Source organism: Oratosquilla oratoria, chromosome 1 (assembly GCF_046742065.1).
Source record: "Oratosquilla oratoria isolate Oo_2021 chromosome 1, ASM4674206v1, whole genome shotgun sequence".
NCBI classification, from domain to species: Eukaryota; Metazoa; Arthropoda; class Malacostraca; order Stomatopoda; family Squillidae; genus Oratosquilla; species Oratosquilla oratoria.
In genome coordinates this window covers 8067015-8093402 of record NC_134777.1, presented here as the reverse complement: position 1 = coordinate 8093402, position 26388 = coordinate 8067015, and the positions used below count along the sequence as shown (strand labels likewise).

The 26388-nt window shown below is 41.0% G+C and overlaps 1 protein-coding gene across 2 annotated transcripts in view; it reads right to left on the bottom strand.

Moving 5' to 3' along the window:
• LOC143032006 (mitogen-activated protein kinase kinase kinase 1-like) overlaps positions 1–24721 on the bottom strand; it is a 232513-nt gene extending 207792 nt beyond the window's left edge. The window contains exon 1 of one of the 2 annotated variants that reach the window (XM_076196467.1): positions 23622–24721. In XM_076196467.1, the coding sequence (XP_076052582.1) occupies positions 23622–24440 (819 nt within the window). In that variant the 5' untranslated portion in view covers positions 24441–24721. The remainder of the gene's footprint in view (positions 1–23621) is intronic. The other variant, XM_076196476.1, reaches the window with a different exon arrangement.
• Positions 24722–26388: the final 1667 nt, after the last annotated feature.

Sequence of the window (26388 nt, the reverse complement as noted above, 5' to 3'; positions counted from 1 at the left end):
CGTCTTCCTCGCGAGCTAAGGAGGCTCTTACGACTCCTCCTTTCAATTAAACCTGATGCCTTCTGACAATTACACTAAACCTGAATTCTGTTGCTCTTCTCACCCATGTATGTTTCACAACACTGCCAGCGGGCGACTTCACATGAATTCAAACCTCATTGGCTCTCGCTAAGCGATTTTATTCTATGGGTTAACTAGCCTTACGTCAGACACCTCCCTCCCCATTCACAATTCACTGTCAACAACAGCACTGATGTCACAATCAATATAATGTCTTTCCCCTCCTCCTCCTCCTCCTCTTCCTCCTCCTCCTTCTTCTCCTCCTCCTCCTTGCCCTCCACCTCCTCTTCCTCTTTCCACTCCTCCTCCTCTTCCTACTCCACTTCCTCCTCCTTTCCCATTCCATTACCATCATTACCACCTCCACTTAGGCTACTTTACATAACCGGAGTAAAGAGCAGCTACTAGGCGAACATACCTCACCATCCTTACAAGGCGATCAGTCCTTAGCCTCCAAGGTGAACAAAATAGTGGTGGAAGGGAGAGGAGGAAGAGGGAAGGGAGAGGAGGAAGAGGGAAGGTAGAGGAAGAGGGAAGGGGGAAGAGGAAGGAAGGGAGAGGAGGACAGGAGAAAGAGGGAGAAAGAAATGAGGAGAATTATGGAAAATAATATCACTCTTACTTTTTTTTTTCTTTTATGATGATAATACGACCTCCATCCTTGTGGAACTGTGTGGTGGAAGCAGCAGAATCTGTCTCCCACTACTACTACTACTACTACTACTAATACTTCTACTACTACTACTACTACTACTACTACTACTACTACTACTACTACTACTACTACTACTACTGTTTCATCTATGACTACTAATACTACTAGCAATTACAAATATAATTAATACTGCTACTATTACTATGACCTCTAGGCCTACTTTTAATGCTAGATCTTATACTACTATTACATATCTTTTGCAATTATTATGTTGTCATTACAACTATTACAATAGCACTACTACTTTTACTAATACTATTACTATCACGTCGTCTCATCATGACAATCACCACTGTTACTACAATTACTACTACTACTTCTAATACTACTTTTACTAATACTACTACTACCACATCGTCTCATCATTACAATCACCATTGTTACTACTACTACTACTACTACTACTACTACTACTATTACTATTATTATTACTACTTCCGCTGTTGTTATTGTATTACTGTTATGATCCCACCATCAGGTCCGTTATTTTCACCATCAACATCTACTACTACCACCAGCCTCATGTCCACCTCTACTTCCATCAACAGCAGTTATCATTATTATCATTATCATTACTATCATTATTACTATTATTATTGTCTTATAATTATGATCTCCATTATTATTATCTTTTATTATTATTATTACTTTTATTACTTTTATTATTATTATTATTATTATTATTATTATTATTATTATTATTATTATTATTATTATCATCATTATTATTATCGTCATTATTATTATTATTATTATTATTATTATTATTATTATTATTATTATTATTATCATCATTATTATTATCGTCATTACCATTAATATTACCATTATTACTGTTGTTGTTGTTATCATTATTATTACTATTTCGTTATCATTGTATCAATGTTATCACTGAATTATAAAAAAATCGGGATCGTTGAGAACTTAGTTATGCATGAAACTGACCGCCAAGTTTTATCAAGTACATAATATATCCTTGAAAAAGCTGTGATAACAGGCGAAACGTCGCACTAATAAAAGTTATGTCTTCACATTTGGTGTTTATTTCGATAGAGTTTTATTATTACAGGTTAGATTAGATTAGGCTACAAATAAGAAAATCACAAAAAATACGATCACGTATGTGATCAGTCTTGATAAAACACATCCGTAGAATATAAAAAATAAATTAAGTATATACTGATTTTTTGCGCTAGTCCTCAAACGTGGTTGATAAAGCGTATGTGTCAAATTGTTGCTGACAGAAAAAATAAAATAATAGAAGATACAAATAAAAAGAAAGAAAAATCACGTAATTCGTAATTGGTCAGTTCGCAAGGCTTTCGTGACTTCACCATTATTATTATTATTATCATTATTACTATTATCATTATTATTATTATTATTATTATTATTATTATTATTATTATTATTATTATTATTATTATTATTATTATTATGGCAGTAGACTGGAAGTGAACATTAAGGGAGAGCGACTGGAGGAAGTGGATAGTTTTAGATACTTGGGTGCAAGAGAAGCGAGTAAATGCCTTGGTGGTTTAAAGAGTGTAATGAGAAATAGACATTTGGGAATGGATGCGAAGAGGAGACTGTATGAAGGAGTGATTGTGCCAACAGCACTGTATGGGGCAGAAACGTGGAACATAAGAGAAGAAGAGAGAAGGAGTTTGAATGTGTTTGAGATGAGGTGTCTGAGAAGTATGGTGGGGGTTACTAGGCTGGATAGAGTGAGAAATGAGGAGGTGAGGATTTGGGAGATAGGGTTGATGAAAGAATATTAGGATGGTTTGGACACATGGAAAGAATGAGTGAAGAAAGACTAGTAAAAGAGGTATGGAAGGCAGATGTGGAGGGAGTGAACATGAGGGGACGTCCTAGGATGAGGTGGATGGATGGGGTGAAGGGGGCTTTGGGGAAGAGGGGAATGTCTGTTGAGGAAGGAAGGGAGAGGACGGAAGACAGAGGTGAGTGGAGAATGGTTGTATATGGATGATGTTGTGACTGCATGAGGAGGAATGGGCGGGGGGGGTGGGGGGTGGGGTAGTATGTGTGAGTAAATTTTGACGCAGCCCGAAGGGATTTCTCCCCGTCCTCTCCTTATATGCAAAGGGGGACGGAGAGGGGGGGTCGCCGATTAAATGAAGCGGCCTTGCTGTGGATGTACTGTGTCTTGCGACGTCATCCAGGAGGTGCTCAGATGAGAGGAAGGGATGCCTTTCCCTTTGTGGCTACCTCCCTTGTAAGGTGGAAAAAGCCTTGGTATATGTATGTATGTATTATTATTATTATCATTATTATTATTATTATTATTATAAGTACATTACCTACGGGCGACTGGTCTCCCCGTCCACTTGTTTAATGTGCGCGTCTGTCTCTCTATCTGTCTACTTCAACCTAGTATTTTCTCTAAGTGCCTGTCTGAATATCAACCCGTCTCTTTGTTGCCTGCCTTCTTTCTTTGTCTGTCCATCTATTTCAATGTTGTTGTTTTTTTTCTTTCTATGTGCCTGTCTGTATATCTACACATCTGTTTGTTGTCTCCCTTCTATCTGTGTCTGTCTGTCTGTCTGTCTGTCTGTCTGTCTGTCTGTCTGTCTGTCTGTCTGCTCTCCTGTCTTCGTTGACTGCCTCCACGTATCCATCGATCTGCCTGTGTACTCACCCAACAAACCCGACTGATCTCGTCCTGTGGGACAACACTCCCTCTTGGGGATGCGTCCTGGTGGCATTTCCTTCCATCCCCCGGACACAATTTCACGGGTAACTCCGTCCTCAAATCCAGTGGTTCTCAAACTTTTTCGTGAGCGACCCTATTCGTAACATTTCAATCCTTCGCGACACAGAGTAGAATAAAGAGACAGGAAATATACAGTGATATATACACTTTATTTTTTTTAAATAAAATAAAATAATGTGTACAACATCTCATTAACAAAACTCAACTACTGGGACCCATAGCACCGTTTTTCTTTCACAAAAACTGAGCTAACATGATTCACGGCATATAAGTTATTTGTGGTTAAAAGAAAAAGAATTCAGTTAATTAACTGAAATACACCAAAATCCTGAGATTTGTTCCCATGTCTCTGCGACCCATTAAAATTAATCTCTCGACCCAACTTTGGGTCGAGGCCCACAGTTTGAGACCCACTGGTCAAATAATTACCCACGTGAGGAAGCGGGTCCTAAAGGGGCGGGTTTCTTAACCCACTTCCATACTGGGTGCTACTTTTATTTCATTTATTAATTTACTCGTTTATTTATTCACTCATTATCTGTTTATCTACTTGTTTATTTTGCTCAAGTCAAGGTGACGGGGTGATTGTGTGTGTGTGTGTGTGTGTGTGTGTGTGTGTGTGTGTGTGTGTGTGTGTGTGTGTGTGTGTGTGTGTGTGTGTGTGTGTGTGTGTGTGTGTGTGTGTGTGTGTGTGTGTGTGTGTGTGTGTGTGTGTGTGTGTGTGTGTGTGTGTGTGTGTGTGTGTGTGCACGATTCTTGCCCATACGTGCTTAAGTGTACGCGCGCCGTGCCTCGATGAACGCACGCACAAGAGTACCTTCCCGAGAACAATATCCAATACACAAACACTTCTACTCGGTCGCTCCTGTATGTTCACCTCACCCCCGGGAACAACGCCACCTCTCGCCTGACTGAAAATTCCCTCTCGTGCATGAACAAACTCGAATACAGATCCGGATTAAGAGGTCGAATCTTCCCGTGCCGTTTCTAAAACGCGCCTACGGAAACAAAAAGAAAAAACACCAAATATTTCTGGTTTTCACGAAATGCTCGGTTTAATTCGAAGTAATTCACTTCCCTCCCGCTACATGCCTGTCTGTCGGTTGTTGCTATTTATGAACAAACACATGCATGGACCCACAGCAAACTCAAACACAGCAAAAAACACACACACGGACGCGTTCACAAGCTCGCACACACATGCTCTCTCTCTCTCTCTCTCTCTCTCTCTCTCTCTCTCTCTCTCTCTCTCTCTCTCTCTCTCTCTCTCTCTCTCTCTCTCTCTCTCTCTATCACACATACACACACAACATGTACACACATGTGCAAAATAACCACAGGAGAAAGGAAACTTGTAGACAATAAGTACTTTCGTATATTACAATATATATATATAAATATATATATATATATATATCTATATATATATATATATATATATATATATATATATATATATATACGCGCTCGCTCGCTCAAACACAAAAATAAGTATATACAAGTTGACATGCTGGGACAATGAAACACTTACCACACACATGTCCACACACACATGCACACATACACACACACAAACACAACACATAATCACACACAAGTACACACACAAATAAACACATGTATACACACATACATACATGCACAAGTACACATACACACACACACACGTGTGTGTGTGTGTGTGTGTGTGTGTGTGTGTGTGTGTGTGTGTGTGTGTGTGTGTGTGTGTGTGTGTGTGTGTGTGTGTGTGTGTGTGTGTGTGTGTGTGTGTGTGTGTGCGCGCGTGTGTGTGTTGGTGTGTACACGCACGCACGCATGCGCACACAACACACACAGGCGCACGCATATCCCCAAACTTACTTCGAGCAAATCCAAGACAACTGACCTGAGAAGTGAACAACACGCAGCAGGAGAGAAGGCAACCCACTTCACCTCCTCCCACCCCTCCCTCGCCCCCTCCTCCTCTTCCTCCTCCTCCCTCCCTCCCGCTTGTCGATGGCCAAGCGCGCACCCGCTAAGAGCAGCCCACCGCGCATGCGCAGTAACGAAGCCCGTGGTGCCCTACAACCCAGATCTCTTTCACACTGGTGACGAAAACCGTCGACTTTTTCCGTAGCCAGTAGGTCGACTCGAGTTCTCCGTACGTCGACGGACAACATTTTACGTCTCGACTTCAGATGTCCGCACCTGCCCGACAAGCTGGCGCCCGTAGCCATATGGTGGTCATGTAGGCGGTTCTGGCTTCTGCGACAACCGCAGAGATGTTTGGAGTGCACAGAAGGTCCCCACAAGGCCTCCACAAAGTCACGTGATGGGAGTTTTGCTCCTCCTTCCGCTCCTTCTGCCTTTCCCTCCTTCCTGCCTTTCAGGAAGGAGGGAAAGACTCGTAGTATATGGGCAGGACTCGCAGTAATGGTTATAAACTGGACAAATTTAGATTTAAGAAGGAAATAGGCAAGAATTGGTTTACTAATAGGGTGGTCGACGAATGGAATAAACTTAGTAACCATGTAGTAAGCGCTGAAACTATCAGTTGTTTTAAGAAACGATTAGACAACTTCATGGATGGGGATGACAGGTGGAGATGGATACGGAGCTGCCTAGTGTAGGCCTTATGGTCTCTTGCAGTCTCCTTCATTCTTATGTCTTTCCAACATTATTTCTTTCCTACTTTGTTCCTTCCCATCTCCCTACCTTTTAGCCTCCTCCCTCCATTTTTTCTCCTTCCTTCCTAGCTCCCATCCATCTTTTTTTTTTCTTCTTTTTTTCAACTTCCCTACATCCTGGCCTTGATTCCTTCTTCCCCTCCCTTTCTTCTCCGACTTTTCTTATTTTCTTCCTCTTTTCGTTCGCCTTTCCATCAATCCTTCTTCGAATTATTCCCCCCCCCCTTCCTTCTTCTTCCTCCCTACCTTCTTCCCTCTGTTCCTTAACTCCTTCTTTCGTCCTCTACTTTCCTTCCTCACCCTCTCTCCAATGCCGGATTAATACAGGTTGTGGGGGGGGGGGAGACCTCACGGTGCTGGGATCTATCCCTCCCGCGGTTTTCGGCTTTCAGTCCTCGAATGTAAACAAAGAATCAAGAAACCGGTCGCTAGAACATGTTGCAATGTAACAGACAACAGAAAAAAAAAACACCAAGAGAGCTTTCCCAAGCCCAAACAAACAGCCTTTGTACGTCCTTTGTCCAACAAACTCCCTAGATCAGGTTGTTTGATTGATAAACATTCTCTAAGACGCACCTACCATGCAAACAACCTCTATAAGTCGGTATTGTAACAAACTTTAATACTCTTACTTCCTTCTACGTGTCCTGTTCCTTAATTCTGTCCCCAAGCATATACTATACTTATGTCGATTGTAACAAACTTTAATACTCTTACTTCCTTCTTCGTGTCCTGTCTTTTCGTCCCCAAACATATACTACACTGACATGATCTTATCCAAATTCATCCGACAGCCTACTGACCATAATGCTCTTTATGGATAACCATATTAGTCGCTTTGCTACATTATATCAAAAAGCGTCGCAACGACAGGGACACGTCGAGGTTTTTTTTGTTTTTTTTGAAGAACAACGAAACATCGAGAATCTAATAAACATAATCTGGAACAACATCTAACCCAATGTTTTATGACTTACTACAATTAGCTTTTGATTTCAGCTTGGGCTGTATCATATAAAATATTCCAGCTGCCCCATCTGTATAGATTTTCTTTCTAATCCTTTTGTAGATGTTTCTTCGGAGAATGTACAGTTGTAAATTTGTTTATAGTCTACATTAGGTTTGGAGGAGAATTTGTGAAATTTATGATTTGGCAACAGCTACCATTTGAATTTATATGTAAAATAGCTAACTGGCAACCGCCAGTGTTTTCCTCGTATAATAATTTGAGATGTTGTTCAGTCTAGTCACGTAGAGATTAAAGAAAACAACCCACAACAAGCAAATCTACACTTTCGTGACTCCCATGCCCCAAAACTAAGAGGCATTCTGTATCAATTTTACATAATCCATTTAATGACCTCAGCACTACTATCAGGTCATCTTTTTCTTATCTATATTCCCATGATAACAGGTGCATGTGTGTGTGTGTGTGTGTGTGTGTGTGTGTGTGTGTGTGTGTGTGTGTGTGTGTGTGTGTGTGTGTGTGTGTGCGTGTGTTTGAGAATAGGTCTTAAAATACGAACATAAACACGCAAAATACAAATATGTATTTTTGTACATGTAAATGTGAATTCTAATGAATATACTCAAACCATTACTTAACAAATGTATGTACAGTATGTGTGTATGTATGCATGTATGTATGTATGTATGTTTGTATGTATGTATGTACATTATGTATGTATGTGTGTATGTTTGCTTGATATGTATGTATGTATGTATATATGTATGTACGTATGTATGTGTGTGTACGGATGTATGCATGTGTGTATGCATGCATGTATGTACGTGCGTATGCGTGTGTGTACGGATGTATGTATGTATATATGTATGTATGTACGTACGCATGTATGTATGCATATCTGTATATATGTATGTATGTATGTATGTATGTATGTATGTATGTATGTATGTATGTATGTACGTACGCATGTATGTATGCATATCTGTATATATGTATGTATGTATGTATGTATGTATGTATGTATGTATGTATGTATGTATGTATGTATGTATGTACGTATGTATGTATGTATTATGTTCGTACGCATGTATGTATGCATGTATATATATATATATATATATATATATATATATATATATATAAATATATATATGTATGTATGTATGTATGTATGTATGTATGTACAGTATGTATGTATGTATGTATGTATGTATGTATGTATGTATGTATGTATGTATGTATGTATGTACGTATGTATGTATGTGCGTATGTATACGGAGGTCGGTGAGGGGTTTAGAATGGTCCCCTGAGGGGAGGGAGGGGGGGAGACCTTGGCCAAGAGACCAACAGAACGGCCTTCCTCCCCCCCCCCACCAACCTCCACCCCTCCATACCCCCCCTTCCCTTCCCTTCCCTTCCCTTCCCTCCCTCCGCCTGAAGGATTCACATGTCTTCGGTAATCCTTTTTTGGGGCGACCTTGCCAGGGCCTGCCGACCCCCCACCCACCCTCTCTCGACCCTCGTACCTCTACCTTGTCTAACCTCACGCCGCACACACACACATCTCTTCCTCATTGACCCTCACCTCGCCTCAACCCCACACCCCTTTTGGCGCCGTCCGCGTGTTGTCTAACCTCGCGTTTGTTCAACAACCTCTTACGGTACATTTTAGCACCTTACGTTCCTGTTGGCACCTTCCCCTGCCGCCACACGGTTCTGTTTACTTCCGTGGCGCGAAATCTCGGTAGCAAAGATGTTACGACTTCCTTTAACTCTATTTCGTTCATTTCCGCGGCATCCCAACCACTGCCTAACAGTCTTTCAATTCTTTCGACATGGACCTGTAACACTTACTGGCTACGAAGACTGTTTTGACTTAAACACCGACGATTTTCTTCATCTGTGAAGAGGATCAGAGGCAGATGGCCACGCTAAACGTAAACCCCCTTCCATCTAACCCCATCTCTAACCTCTAACTTACCTCTAATCCACGACGTCCTCCACTTTCCAAACCAACTATTTCTCAAACCCTGCTCTATATTCTAATCTTAATTCTAACCTTTAAAGTCCTCTGCCCTTTACACCTGCTCTACAGCTAACACTAACCTCTATATCTCCCTTTACCTCTAGCCCTCTTCTCTAAACTACTCTAGACCCTGCTCTCATTAAACCCTCTCATGACCTCTAAACCTTCCTCTAACCTTTACTTCTAAACCTCTAAATTCTATACCATCCTCTAGCCTTATCTGTGACCTATAAATTAGTTCCTTTAATATTCAACCAATTTTTTCGAACCCAAGAAAATACTCTATTATGCTACCATAAGATTTAAGATCTAATTCCTCTCTAAATTCCTCTTGTTTCTAAGATCTCCAATATAGATCAAGCTTCTCTTTTTAAGCCACCATGTTTGACCGATAAAGGCACAGATACGCGAATCCACGGGCGCTGTTGTCATTGTTTATCAAAAGTAGTTCAGTCACAAAGAGATGCATCGGTAAATAAAAATGATGGAGGTAATCAAAGCGACCACACGTATACACACCTCCAGAACAACGATGAAACTCTTCATGGATTTTGTTCTGGCTGACGTCATGAGATTTTATTCGGCTGGGGGATGGGAGGGGGGGCGGACTCCTATCTTGTGGGATTCATCACACAAGTAATCAAATAGAATGACCTCCCACGCGGATAACCTATCACAAGTCTTCCTCAATCGAAATTACAACGGAGACCTCCCACATGCAACTCCTCCTTTTAGACCGATTCGACAACTGGAAATAGACCTCCCACGAACAGTTGTGAAAAAAAAATTAATAAACTGGCCAGGATGCGTTGATATTAAAAGACTTTTGATCCATGTATGATTTAAAAAAAAAAAGAGATAGATTTGGCAACACAGGCAACAAAGGTAAAAAAAATATATATATGCCGACACCTTTCGGTACATAACGAGGATGAAAAAAAAGAAAACAAATTAGATAAATGAATAAATAAATAAAACAGATAAATGAATAAATAAATAATAAATAAATAAATAAATAGATAGATAAAAATTCAACGTGTCCATCCAAGTAAACTTCAAACTTAAACGATTAATTCTCTTTACCTACGACAATTCATTACGACAGTCTTCGTTACCCGAGACGACCACACCCCAGAAAATGACCAAATAACTCATTTCCTTGATTTTATATATCACAAATCCTCCTTCACCTCCCTTTTAAACAAAACCTCGCCCCTTTAAAACCTATCCCTTCTTCCTACACTCCTAATTTGGCTTCCTCGCATTCTGCAAACCCCTAATTCTCCCTAATTACCCGCAAACAGGTTTTTCTACTCCAGTGGTACGCTGTACAGCTCAGATTATGGTAAGTCGACTGTGGATTGGATTATGCAGATTAAGTGAAGATCTAGACTTCGACTGAGTTCCTCGCGGTTGTTGGGGGGAACTGATCAGGCCAGAGGTTCTCAACCAGGATCCATGACAAACTTCTGGGGGAATCACAAACAGCGCCACATAAACTAAATAGGATATTGAAGGTCCGAAGAAAAAAAATCTTTATGGGCCACACACCGTTCACAAACTTCTGGGGGGATCACAAACAGCGCCACATAAACTAAATAGGATATTGAAGGTCCGAAGAAAAAATATTTTTTATGGGCCACATAATTCACAAATTTCTAGGGGAAGCACAAACAGTGCCACATAAACTGAATAGGATATTGAAGGTCCAAAGAAAAAATCTTCTTTATGGACCACACCCGTTCACCATTCACCTAACCTAACTTAACCTTGTCACAATCTTTGTATTACGCTTCCGTTTTATGTAGCGCAACTTCAATTCATACTTATTCTAGAAATTAATTAAAATGATACAATATACGTTTTCTACTAAATTTATGAAGAAGTCACAGAGGTAAAGGACAAATAAGGAGCCATCAGCAAAAATATATATATAGATAACAAATAAATAAGAAAATAAATAAATAGATGACTAAACAAACAAATAAATATAAAGATAAATAAAAAATATTGCAAATGATTGCTTGAGGCCAAGGTGCCTTTCTCAAACGAACAAAATCATCTAACGGACTCGACTTTGAACGTAAATTCGACCTTCAGCTGAAAATTCAAAGTTTATTAACAAATACAACTACTATTACAAAACTATGTTACAAAAATAACATCAACAAAATTATCGTGTGCTATGAAAAATAAGAAAATAAATTAAATCTGTGTTACTAACACTATATTTTTTCATGATTATAAAAAAAATGGGCACTCGTCAACTTGAAAATGATAATGCAATGTTTCCTTTCTCTCGCATACCTATAGTCAAGCACACAGGGCAAAGGTAACGATGATTATACCTAAGCTCATCCTGTCGTAAACTCCTTACCTTTGGTAATTATGATTCAAACAAGAAAATTATTTCGGAAGTAAACACTGTATGTACATATACACGTATACCTACAATATATGTGTGTACGTTCATATGATTTGATACCACACACACACACACACACACACACACACACACACACACACACACACACACACACACACACACACACACACACACACATCAAATAATCACATAATCAACAATACATTTTCAAAGCAAAAAAAGAATGAAGTTCAAGATTTTGGCAGCTGATTATACTTCATAATATATCAGTTGGAGTTTGCGCGAGCGCTGGCAACCTCAGGAGTGACCTTAAATGACCTCGGGGTCAAACAGCGACGGAGAGGTCAGCGCGGGGTGAAGATAAACTTAGCGAGGCCGAGCTATAGAATATAAACTTAGACCGAAGCTACTTCAACCTTCATCTCCACTACTTTTATTCCAACATCTTCAATGTCTTTCCCATTCAATCCAAGACACTAAATTTAACCAAAGCAAAACTAACTACTAAATCTAACCAACCGCGCGATAGTGGCACCAGGTTGTCCACACGGAATGAAGCACTGTTGTCAAATCACAGCCCATGACAAGAATAAGCCTAACCAACCAAACCTAACCTTTGAGCACAAACGATGTACAAGCAATTAAAAAATAATAAAGTTAAAGAAAACGTATCCGAGATATATGGGGGGGGGGGGGCGTAATATACCAACTCGGCAATTTACATTTATTATTTCGAACTATGTGTTCTTGTCATTATTTGCACTTCATGTACATTGATTTATTGCCAAATAAAGTCTATCTATCTATCTATCTATCTAACTCCTATCCCTTGTAGGCCTACACTGGTGATCACTACCTACGATGCGTTAATTCTACAAGTGAAGAGTATCACAGCTAAACAAATACCAAGTTTGCACCGTTTTCTTCAACCTGGCGGAAGAATGTCTTCAAAGATATTGCTGATTCTCTGGTTTTTAATATTGAGTTTCCATCGAACTGCAGCTCACCCTTTTCCAATGTTCATTAATTTGTTGACGTCTTTGCTGTGGTCACAGACTGGGCAAGGTGCATAGAATGAAAACATGGACAATGTAGAATCACAGAAGTAGTTCCATGTGGCGGAGAGGAAAATACTTGGACTGATGTATGAAGTGACAAAAGCTGACAAGATCAGAAATGACAGAATAAGAGGAACCACGAAAGTAGAATAGTGGAGATGTGTGAAAGAGGTACTTGCAAAGTTTCGAAATAAAAAACATGTGATCACGGAGCGTTTGTTGTTTCGACGTTTCGATGTTATAGCTTTTTTAATTGCATGTATTTGAAAAGACTGTAACAAGCCGATGTACTCCCCCGACAACAACCCGCGGTCACACTGACTCTCGCGACCAGATCCGGACCACCTGCGACCACAAAACCCGGCATCAGAACCCCAAAACCCGGCACAGAACCTCCAAAACCCGACATAGAACCCCAAAAACCCGGCACCAGAACCTCCAAAACCCGGCACCAGACCCCAAAACTCGGCACCAGAACCCCAAAACCCGGCACAGAACCCCAAAACCCGACATAGGACCCCAAAAACTCGGCATCAGAACCCCAAAACCCGGCACAGAACCTCCAAAACCCGACATAGAACCCCAAAAACCCGGCACCAGAACCTCCAAAACCCGGCACCAGACCCCAAAACTCGGCACCAGAACCCCAAAACCCGGCACAGAACCCCAAAACCCGGCACCAGAAGGTTTCCAGCGCATTTTTTTATTTGTATATTTATTCATTTAATTCTTAAACAATATAACTGTAGCCTTACACGTCTCGGGTCAACACACACTATTGTGAGTTACTATTGCCCCCTTCCTCTTGCCCTTTCACCTATCAGCCTTCCAGCACGTACATTCTCCCTTCACAAACATCTGGTTAGCTTTTTATTTTTTCAGCTACTTAGGCTTCTTGTCCTTTCATTATAAAGGAAAGGTATTATAAAGGAAATGCATGCCGACAGGAGATCTTTTGGTCCATAACTAGGTCGGTTGCTGAATTATACACACACACATATATGTGTGTGTGTGTGTGCGTGTGTGTGTGTGTGTGTGTGTGAGTGTATGTGTATGTGTATAGTTATAAATAATAAAACTAAGTATAAATATAAAACAGTAGTAAGTAAAAATGAATAAAAGGCGGGAATTACAATGTTTTCCTTAGATATCTGAATGAATCTTAAAATTGTACTACATTACATCTGGTTGGCTCTCTTTCACAAACATCTTTTTCCTTAGACTTCCTCCACCTGGTTCCTCTAGCCACACGTGCGTTCCCACGTAATCCTAAATCATCTGTTCGTTCTACAGAACACACATGTTCTCGTCTAGGAACACTCGTAGTTCTACAAAATACAACAAGGGTTACTCCAATATAGGTCTTTCTCTTGCTACAAACTTCTCTCTCTCTCTCTCTCTCTCTCTCCCTCTCTCTCCAGTGATAACTCAGCAAAATACAACAATGGTTACTCCAATGTAGGTCTTTCTCTTGCTACAAACTTCTCTCTCTCTCTCCTCTCTCCCTCTCTCTCTCTCTCTCTCTCTCTCTCTCTCTCCAGTGATAACCCCGCATGAGACTGGAATCGATTGATGTCGACCAAGATAAAATCAGAAAATCAGAAGCAGCGTAAAAAATAATCAACCCCCGACCTCTGTAATTAATTATACGTACAACTTTACTTGTCAAAATAAATAAATAAATAAATGAATGCCCACGTTCTTTTTCCATTACATTTTCTTTCATCAGCCCTGTCACCAATCATAAATTTCTCTATTCCTCTTACATCTCTAAATTCCAAGAGAGCAAATCGTCGTTTGTCTCCCACGCAGTTCGTCCCTTTTGTGCGTACATTCACCTACAAACGATGGACTTTGTATAATCTATAAACTAACCATTCTCAGAATCTGTTAACTACCTCTAACTCATCCGAACAAAGTGGAATAATACTTCCCGCCCCTTTGCCCTCCTCCCAACAAATCTGATTGGTCGACAACGGAGTGGAGAGGTATATGGGCCAATCAGGGCTCTCTTCAGCTCGTTACTCACCAATCACATTCATTGGAGTGTTTTCGCCCTCATCCACCCCCCTCCTCGCATCTATAACTTCCTCATTCGGTGTTTGTGTAGCTTGTATCCTACCATGCTATTTAGATTGTAACTTATACCCTACTAGGAATCTGTAATGTTATAACACATTTGTAAATGTACACTTTAAACCCACTATCAAAGAAATTATATCAGAAGTACAGGAAAACTGTATATTTCGACTACTATCTGCTGAGGAGGGCTACAGATAGTAGTCGAAATATACAGTTTTCACATACTTCCGATGTTATTTCTCCGATAGTTGGTTTAAAGTGTACTTGTACCCTACTATTCTGTTCGAAACGTAGCATGGATCATACCATTTCTTTTAAGTCAAAGAAGGCGAAAAACATTCGTGTATGAATTCATATCACACAACCCCGATGTGCTGTTCAGTCGCCCATTCATATCCGCATAGGTAAAAAAAATTATTCCTCAACCCGATTGATTTGATAGTCTGGCATCCCTTTATTTTCCATCAACAGACGTATTTACTCTCTCCTCGTACTTTCTTGTTTACAAAAACCACATCTTCGTCAGATTTTTCACAGTTTTCTAGTTTGTTTTTTTCAAGGACATCATGTCAGAGCAGGTTAGGTTAGGGTTAGGATTAGGTTAGGTTAGGTTAGGTTAGGTTAGGTTAGGTCTAAAGGAAAACGTTTTTAAAGTATTGTTGTTTGTTTAAAATTTTCCTGAGGTAGGACACATTCAAATAGGGTAGGCCACATACTAAACCAGTTTCAAAAAGGTAGGCCACATACTAAACCAGTTTCAAAAAGGTAGGCCACATACTAAACCAGTTTCAAAAAGGTAGGCCACATACTAAACCAGTTTCAAAAAGGTAGGCCACATACTAAACCAGTTTCAAAAAGGTAGCCCACATACTAAACCAGTTTCAAAATGGTAGGCCACATACTAAAACGGTTTCAAAAAGGTAGGCCACATACTAAACCGGCACCAACGAAACTTGGGTAGTATACACGCTGCACTAATAACCCTCATTTATATACACCTGTTGTTATGCTAGCCTTCTTCATAGGTCGTTTCGTACCCTATAGGTACGGAAACCCTAGAAACATACACTTATTTCTATTTTCAATCACACAGGATAGTATGGATAAATACAAAAACAGGTACACTAACACTCGGTATCGTGCATGTGCTTATGTGTGATTGTACATCCAGTTTGATTGAAAATGTACATAGTACACGTGTGTGCGTTGTGTGTGTGTGTGTGTGTGTGTGTGTGTGTGTGTGTGTGTGTGTGTGTGTGTGTGTGTGTGTGTGTGTGTGTGTGTGTGTGTGTGTGTGTGTGTGTGTGTGTGTGTGTGTGTGTGTGTGTGTGTTTGTGTCTGTACACCGCTCCTCTTGCGGTTGTTCTGACGCCAACAAGACTGGCCCAAGCCCCAAGGGATTCTGTGGTCCTTCGCAGAAGACGAAGAAGGTAAGGGCGAAGGTTAATTCTCTCTCTCTCTCTCTCTCTCTCTCTCTCTCTCTCTCTCTCTCTCTCTCTCTCTCTCTCTCTCTCTCTCTCTCTCTCTCTCTCTCTCTCTCTCTCTCTCTCATGCGGCATCGCCGTTACATCCATCCCAGCAAAGATCGCACTTAACGAATCTATCATGGATCAAGTCCTTATACATCGACAAGTACGGAAGAAGGTTCGAGGTCATCCTCAGGATCAGGATACTCAAGGCCTGCGAGTCCTGTGGGTAATCCTCGAGCTAGTGCGGGTGTAGCTGGAGTGAGGGGACATCACGAGGACGACAATCCTACAAGGTGACCTGACCCGGAAGAGAGTGACCTAAGTTGCATGACTTCTGAGGGATGAAAGAGTCTGAAAGCTTTCTTCTAAGACTATTCACGCCATTCAGCCCAATGATACTGCAGTATTGGTCGAAATTCTTCATATACTTTATACCCTCGTGTTTTTATCACATCAAAAGAAAATTTATTAATAAAAATAATCCTATCAGTTAATCTTTTTTTTCCCTTTCAACTTGCTAACAACCTGGGTGTTCTGCATTCAATGTGTTTCAGACTATCTCGTTTTACCTAACAGGACGTCTTCGTACATCAACTTTTTTTCTGGATATTGCCAGAACATTTTGATCAAGTGAGAAAAACTTCCCCTCTGAACGGGTTACGCTGGTCCCCGAACTCCTTTGCTCTTAGATCCCTAACTTATGGAATACTGTTCATGAACAGGACATAATATCACACGACATAATGTCTAGATAAAATGTCACAGGACATAATTACACACGACATAATGTCTAGACAAAATGTCACAGGACATAATACAACACGGCATAATGTCTCGAAAAAATGTCACAGGACATTTTACCACACGACATAATGTCTACAGACAAAATGTCACAGGATATCATACCACATGACATTACACCACAATGTGAAATTCAGACCAACTGCCACAGTCCTACATTTTCTTGCTTATTATCATAAAACCGTTTTGTTATCAGTACATTAATATCCCAAGTATAAAATCATTATTAGTAGTATTTGCACTTCTGTTTCATTTGTTCTTATAAAAATGCACAAAAACAGTATATTTTTGTCATTTTATTTGTTCTTAAGAAAACTATATAGAAATTAAATGGATATATATGATAACAAAATGACAAGATGCAGAGATGACCCGTCATCCAGGAAGTGCCAAGATAAGAGGGAGGGGAGAGAGGAGAGGGGAGTGGAGTATGTAGGGGATGGAATGGGTGGGAGTGGTTTCTATGCCTTTGTTTTTTTGGCTACCTCTCTTGTAAGGATATATGTAAGAAAATGTGGGTCTGTGCCATTTTGTCTGTCTTTCAGATTGCGGCATTATGTCGTGGGGTATTTTGTCTGTGCACATTATGTCGTGTGGCATTTTGCCTGGACTCCTATTTATCCATTTATTTGTTCTTTTTTTTCAGCATAATGTTGAAGACATGGACATTACAGCAGTTCTGGATTTGCACTCCGCTACATAAAATCGTCTGCTCTTTGCCAAGACACGTATCTTGTAATAAAAAGCAACAACAGAAATAAATGCCAACATACTAAAGGAAGTGAATCTTCTGCAGAACGTGAAGACATGTTAGCTAACCAAGAGCGTTTCCTCAACCCCTTGAAATAAATTCTCTCTCTCTCTCTCTCTCTCTCTTTCTCTCTCTCTCTCTCTCTCTCTCTCTCTCTCTCTCTCTCTCTCTCTCTCTCTCTCCAAGTTGGTAAAATCCTGTGTTTAATTAATGTTTCAGATTTTAAGCACTTTCTTCTAGAGATAATAATTTCAATTGATCGTTACTAATTAATCAGTTTAACCGGTACTCAATTATTAATTAATTTAGAATAGCTGATTTTGTTGTTCTTATTTTTATTGTTATTATTATTGTCATTATTTTATTATAATTATTATTATTATCACTATGATTATCATTATCATTTTATTATCTAATCTTACTTTCAGTTTTACTCCTCGGCCTGTGGGTGTTCTTTTTTGTAATACAAAACGATTGTGTAACAAGATCTAGTCCTTTCACCTACGAAATCCTCTCTTCATCCTCTCTCTTTCGGTTTTTGTGTTCTATCTTACTTGGAAATTCTAATAAGTTTGTTTTGAAAAAATGAGTCTGTGGTTATGTACATTTTGTATAAAAATCTCTCTTTCTCTTTCTATGTCTATCTCTCTGTATTGGTCACGTGACTGGTGAACTCGCTGAGATTTTCTTTAGACCTTTTGTATCGACTGATGCTTTCCCTTGCATTCTTTCTCGCACAAAAGCAATTTCATTCGTCACTCTACCATCCCTTTGGTAAGAAAGGGAGATGAAGGACAGAAGCACCCGACTCCCGTTGTTGCATTTCAATGGCGGAGTAGGAAATATGAAAAAAAAGATGTGCAATATAGGAGCGGAATTCTAGGTCAACCTAATGAAAAAAGAAGTCGTATGAAACGAATAAAATATGTCGACATTATTTGGCAAGTCTTTACAGAGCTCCATGGCGTTGTTGTTTTCTGACTTTATATTATCTTCGTGAGACCATTTTGCCCTTACCGGATCGAAATTAAAAAAGAAAAGAAAAAAATCGAATAACTGTCATAGTCCTTTTTTCTGAAATAAAAATGCACTTGATTATGATGACAGTACATCACAATGATTTGACGAAGAGCCATTTTAACAACACGCCTGGTAGTCTTGAACGTGGCAGGAAACAAAATTCAATTCAAAAATAATTATTTTGGCAAGCAAAGATTAGCTTAAGTTAGGTTAGGTTAGCTAAGGTAATATTATGTTAGGTTTTGTTCGTATTTTATTTCTTGTGACTTTAAAAGTCTTACCAAAGTCAGGTATTATCATCGTAACTACGGTACGATTTTGTTGAAAAATACGCGACCGTAACTACGGTACAATCTGGGTGAAAATATTTGCGCGCTAAAATCTGATGTCAGATGTTGGAATTCGGAAAACAAGTGACTGAAGAACAACAGGTTTGGAGCCTTCAGGCAGTGAAATATATTGAAAGAAAAGCCCATCTGGAAGCCACCTGCTCCATGGCCACAACGACTATGAACAAAATGCATACATACTTACTGTACGTGCATGCATGCGTGCACACACACACACACACACACACACACACACACACACACACACACACACACACACACACACACACACACACACACACACAGATTACAAAGGAGGAGCATACAGACAGGAGACCTTTTGGTCCATAACTAAGTCCGATGCAAAAAAATTAAAATAACGATAACAAAATATTATAATAATATAAATAATAATAAATAGGTATATTCAAATAATAAACTGGTGAATAGTAAATAATAACAAATTGACATATATAATAATAAATAAAAACCAAGCAAATGATAATGAACAGACAACAAACAAATAAATAAATGAATATATATATATACATATGAATATATATATACATATATATATATATATATATATATATATATATATATATATATATATATATATATATATATATGTATATATATATACATATATACCCACATAATCAATCCATTGACCCAGTTCTCTTTCATACAGAATCCGCGACCCACAGGAAACCGGCAATAGCCACCAGTTCAAGTCCTAAATTCCTCAACGTTGAGATTTTGTAATGTTGTTAGGAAAAAGTGAGTGTGGGGGAGTGCAGTATAAGGTGCCCTGTGTCCTCTGTGTGTGGTTGCTTCTAGAGCAGGGGTTCTCAGCCTTACTTGGCCCATTCACCCCTTTCACCATTTGTCAGAATGTCATTCCCCCCTCCTTTCCAAGATTGTCTGTTTCAAAAGGTGCATTCTAAATAATATGCAAATATTACTAAAAAACCCTTTTATTTTTTCCAAATTAGTATATATTTTTCCCAAATTAGTATAAATCCAGCCCAGGTGACAGGCCAGATAGGCCAAAACCTATAATTGCTTTCCTCACCCCGTAAGCTGACTGTGGTCACAAATCACCCCCAGAAATCCCAAAATTCCCCCCTGGGGGTGAATTTCACCCCTAATGAGAACCCCTGAGCTAGAACAAGTAGTGTCTGCTATCAAGCAGAGTGGTGACCTGAACGGAGACTATTTATTTTTATATTATTTGTTTATTTATTTGTTATTATTTGTCTGTTTGTTTATTATCATTTGCTTGGTTTTCATTTATTATTATTTATGTCAATTTATTATTATTTAATATTTTTCTCTTTGTTTTTTATTTAACTGTATCTATGCATTTATTTATCTTCTTTATCATTATTTATGTTGTTATAATTTTTATTTGTTTATTTATTCATCATTATAATTTTTTTCGCATCCGACCTAATTATGGACCTAAAGGTCTTCTGTCGGCATGCTCCTCCTTTGTAATCCTTTGGAGAGGTGTGTTAGTGCTAATACAAAGGATTACAAAGGCGGAGCATGCCGGCAGGAGACCTTTTGGTCCATATCTACGTCGGATGCGAAAAATCATAATAATGATAATAAAAAAAAACTATAATAATGTAAATACTAAATAAAGTATATAAACAAATGCATAGGTATAGTCTTTTGGGACGCCGTTGTACAGCTGTGATGGTTGTTCAACAATAATCCTCATTTTCTGGAACCAAAGAAATGTCGTGGTTCTTCAGGAGGTAGTACAGAGGTATTGAAAGAAGGACGGATCCCCACGGGTACAGCACACCCGAAGAGGAACCGACCACCCACCAGCGTACAGAACGGCTCTTAAACTAACTCCCCATCACTTCCACCCGAAGCTATAACCCCGAAGGCCGGTACCTGATCTCCGGTATAAGTGTGTGTGTGTGTGTGTGTGTGTGTGTGTGTGTGTGTGTGTGTGTGTGTGTGTGTGTGTGTGTGTGAGCTCAGAGCTCATATATGACCGATCTATGGGTAATGCTGTGACTTTACAAGCACACACAACACCCAACTCCCCGCCCGCGAGAGTTGGAGTAGCAACCCGCAGCGCAGCGATACTGAAATTATTTCAGCCCAGGGCGGGATTCGAACCCGGACCGCCGTAGTGGCAGCCGGGAACTCTACCAACCGTGCCACGAATTATGTGTGTGTGTATATTTACCTACTTGTATTTTACCTGGTTATATTTTATGGAAAGGGGAGCTACGTGTGTGTGTGTTCACCTTGGTCTTTGGATCACGTGCTGGACCCGTAATCGACAGCTATTCCCCTCTCGGAAGAGAGCTCAGAGCTCGTATGACCGATCTATGGGTAATGCTGTGACCTTACACGCACACACACACACACCCAACTCCCCGCCCACGAGAGTTGGAGTGTGTGTGTGTGTGTGTGTGTGTGTGTGTGTGTGTGTGTGTGTGTGTGTGTGTGTGTGTGTGTGTGTGTGTGTGTGTGTGTGTGTGTGTGTGTGTGTGTGTGTGTGTGTGTGTGTGTGTGTGTGTGTGTGTGCGTGAAAACGAGTCAAGTCGTGAGTTCGGGACTGCATCGAACTCCAGGTGACTTTGGTCACGAACTGCGCCCGCGCGTCGCGGAGTAATCCAGCGTCATTCAAACGTAACAACACTCGTGGTGAAGAGAATGGCTTAGCCTCTTTTTTTCTTTTCCCTACAAGTTTATAAAGGTTACAGGCTCATGGGAAGTGAAAGATCACTGACACACACACACACACACACACACACACACACAAACATGACTTGGTGGCGCGGTTGGTAGAGTCTCAGACTGTCAGTAAGGGGGTGCTGGCGGTACCTGGTTCGAATCCTGCCCAGGGCTGAAATTATTTCAGTATCGCTGCGCTTCGAGTCGTTACTCCAACTCTCGTGGGCGGGGAGTTGGGTGTGTGTGTGCGTGTAAGGTGCATTACCCATAGATCGGTCATACGAGCTCTGAGCTCTCTTCCGGGAGGGAAATAGCTGTCGATTACGAATCCTACATGTGATCCAAAAGACCAAGGTGAAACAATCACTCACTCACACTCACACTCACACACACACACACACACACACACACACACACACACACACACACACACACACACACACACACACACACACACACACACTACAGGTAAGCGACCATCCACACCTTAGGACCACCGACCAACGGGCCGTCTCGCTCTAGCGACAACGGAGGTCTGTTGTCTGTCGTATGCGAATAATCTCGCATCTTTTAGGTGGCGCCCTGTTGGCTGGCGAATAAAAGCCAACTCGATCCAGAGAGGGAATTTACTCTGACAATCCTTGTTACCTTTCATGCCGCCGCCACTTTAGTTATAGTGAAGTACAGCCATTCTGTCATCGTTTTCGAACAGTGTGTGCGTGTGTGTGTGTGTGTGTGTGTGTGTGTGTGTGTGTGTGTGTGTGTGTGTGTGTGTGTGTGTGTGTGTGTGTGTGTGTGTGTGTGTGTGTGTGTGTGTGTGTGTGTGTGTGTGTGTGTGTGTGTGTGTGTGTGTGTGACGCCCAGGTACAATGTTGAGGTCACCTTTTCTAAGTTATTAATTCATTCCCCACGGAATGAGTACCAATTATTTTAATATGATAGCCTAACGTCAGCTACAATAAAGGAATAAATGCTCTTCAGCATGAAGACTTTACTAAGATTAAGCAGCGGCACCAGGGACCCACAAAATGCCAATGTTTTCCAACGACGTGAATACGTGAGTTGCGCTTTCTTCCTTTTCTTTTCGTTTTATATTTTTCATGTTACTATACATTTCCACTTCCGAAGAATCAAGGGACGTCCCAACGCTGTTCATTTCGAACTACGAGAATAACCAAAATGAAAACGTACGGCATTGCTCTCTAAACAGTCTTCAAAACCTTAAGATGAGATTCCATTGAAGGTTCTAAAGACTTCTAAAGACGTTTAGCAGGCCTCTGCATCCCCAGAAGACCTTCTGAATCCCAATAATCCCTCGATTTATTAAACACCCACGCCACCAGAAACTTTGAAGACACTCGGAATCCTAGCCCTTCCAAAATGTAAACATCGTCTCAGAACCCACAGAAATCACCGGAATCTCCTAGATCTAGGAACTTCTGAAAATTGAAAATTAGTAGGCTCTCGGAAACCTTCCAGGTTCCTCATTACACTGTAAAAGGCCCCAGGTTCCCCGACGACAAGGGGCAGCTCCAAAAGACGGCTCTCTGAAACCTTGAGGATCCTTTAAACCTTCCAGGTTCCTCTTTACACTGTAAAAGGCCCCAAGTTCCCCGACGACAGGGTTGGCTCCAAAAGACCCAGCCGGATTAGAACACAGAAGTCTCACGAACTTACAAAAGTCTCACGAACTTACAAAAGTCTCACGAACTTACAAAAGTCTCACGAACTTACAAAAGTCTCACGAACTTACAAAAGTCTCACGAACTTACAAAAGTCTCACGAACTTACAAAAGTCTCACGAACTTACAAAAGTCTCACGAACTTACAAAAATCTCACGAACTTACCAGAGGTCCTCTTTTGGTGACACCTCCCTCGTTGTGGCCCTTCCGGAGCCGTAGCCTGAAGGCACTGGCGTCCATTCTGTCGGTGGTGACACTCTCGTTAAACTCTACACGTTCACTGGTGTCACTGGTGGTGTTAGGCACTCGTCTTAATTTATCGATTACACTCGAAATGGGCACTGGACCACTGCGGCTGGCACTACTACTGCTCTGCACACCCGAGGCACTATCAGCGGGACCCCCCCCTTTGCCCCACGGCCTACTCTGGCTGGCACCACCGTTGATGTTCGTGTCTTCGACAGACGACGACGACGACGATGAAAAACCGCTGGGTGGGTGGTGGTGGTGATTTTGGTTCTGGTGGTGGAAGGAGTAGGGATGGTGTTGGCTTTGGTGGTGAGTGTGCTGGTTCGCATGTTTACCCACTAAGGTCTCCTGGTTTGAGCCACAGGAGGAAGCAGTCCTTTTGGCACTGGGGGACGGCGTAGCAGAGAGAGAAGCGCTGGGCCTGGAGGAGGAGGAGGAGGAGGAGGAGGAGGAAGAGGAAGGGCTAGTGGAGGTGGTAGTAGTGGTGGAGGAAGAGGTCGTGGAGGAGGAGGACGGACTGTTGTTGTTGTTGGTGGTGGTGGTAGCGTTCCATAGCGTGGCCTCAACCCGACCCTCAGCGCTACTCGCCGTGCCTTGAGTGGACACACCACGTTTACCGTAAGACACACAGACACTAACTACATCGCCGGTCTCTGCTATCGGAGACCGGGAAGGAGTAGTCGATTGCACCGAAATACTACCCGCCTGCCGCGAACTGGCGGCCAAAGCAGACATAACGTGGCATAGATCCTCACTCACTGACTGTTTGCTCCCAACTGAAGCCCCATGGGGACTCGGAGGGGTCTCGTCTCTCGCGAGCCGGTGCCAAAGCTGCTCGCCACCAACACCTCCTCCTCCTCACCTACCGCCACCGCCGCAGGCCCAAACCTTCTCGTGTCTGTAGATACGTTCCTTTGCCGCATTTATTGTTCCTTCTTCGGCCCATTTCCGTCCGTGCCAGGGCACAAACCGCCAGGAAATCGCGAAATAGCCATCCACGGGGCTGCAGGACTAAATGTTTTCGCCATACGGGCCCGACCAACTGCTATTATTCCGTCTCGGTTGATGAAGCTTGGCGACGTTGCCACGTTTCCCCCACCTGCCCCCCACCACACACACTCCCTCCCTTCTCCAACTCCGCAGAGAAACGTGGCACCGTGGCCCGGGTGCCAACTTCCTCAGGAACAACAGAGCGCGATATTGTGTGCAAAGGGACGGCCGTAGTAACTCAGCCCCTCCCACAGTAATAGTACGCCCCCACGCCCGTAAAACCTCGAAATGGTCCAGCCTCCCACTTAGACTCCCACCCAGTGTTCACGTGCTTCCACACCCACGCCCATGGCTCCACACCCAACAGCAACCCCGCCCTCTCTCGTAGCCTCCTATATCTTAGCCATCCCCTTGTACCTCTCTTTTGTCCGTCTGTTTCCTACCTCTTCCCTCTATAGTTTCTCTTTATGGTACCTCTCTGGTCCGTTCCCTCCTGCCTCTCCTCTGCTTCCTTCTACTTCCTCCCTCCCTTCTCCCTACCCCCCTCTTTATGGGGCATTTAGACGGTCAAACGGTTTGACAAACCCGGTTTGTCAAACAAGTGTTTGAAGTGATGTTTGACCGTGTGAATAGGGTATTTGGTTGTCAAACACGTTCGACAAACGTGTTTGACGATCAAATACCCCATTCACACGGTCAAACATCACTTCAAACACTTGCCTGACAAACCGGGTTTGTCAAACTGTTCGACCGTGTAAATGGCCCTTTACACTTTACCTCCTACCTTTTCGTTTACATAGTATTCATACAAGGAATAAAAATTAAATATACTAGAATAAGACAAATTAAATTGAACATGATGAAATTGGATCAAATAATATGAAATATGACTTAAGAGTAAACATGACGAAATATACAATTGAATAGAAAATGACTATACAGAGGTGAAATTTCAAAAGGTCACATGAAATTAGATAAAATAAGTGAAATGAAGTAGAATAGAATTAAACAAAATTAAAGCACGTAAACATAAATAAGATGTATTGGTAAAGAAAACAAAATATAATTAAGATGAATAACATAGAATTAAAATATAAATGATAAAATAAGATTTAATTGTAAATAAAAATGAAGGAATGAAAAGATAAAAAGCAATAGAAAACGGAATCAGAATGCAAAGAGAAAAATTACACTGGGGAACACTCATTTTTGTTGCATTTAAAATAAGACTTTTCTATAGTCAACTTGATTGGGCTGATTTCAAATCTGAAGTCGGGTTTTGTCTGCAAGCTACAGATTTTATGCAATTTGACATTTTTATTTATTTTTTTTAATTTTCGTTATTTATAGGAAATTGCAATATCAGCCACAATTCTTTTGTTTACTTGAATCTTAAAACAGTATGAAAGCCATTTCTGTACATTTTATTAAGGCAAAAGAAACAGAACATTAACAGAACATCTATCCCAAAGTTAGATTAGCATCCCTTCAGAACATCACCACAGCTGATGGAAGCTTATCAATTTCTTTGTGTATTTTTTTTCAGGCAGGAAATTTGCGTTTGTAACTTTTGCGTTTGTACATTTCATCTGGGCAATTTCGTTTAAATGCTCCAGCAGTAGTCAGCCATCATACTTTTTGTCCCAGCGCCCTTGGTAGCGTTCTTCCATGATCCTTTAGGTCTTGGTGGAAT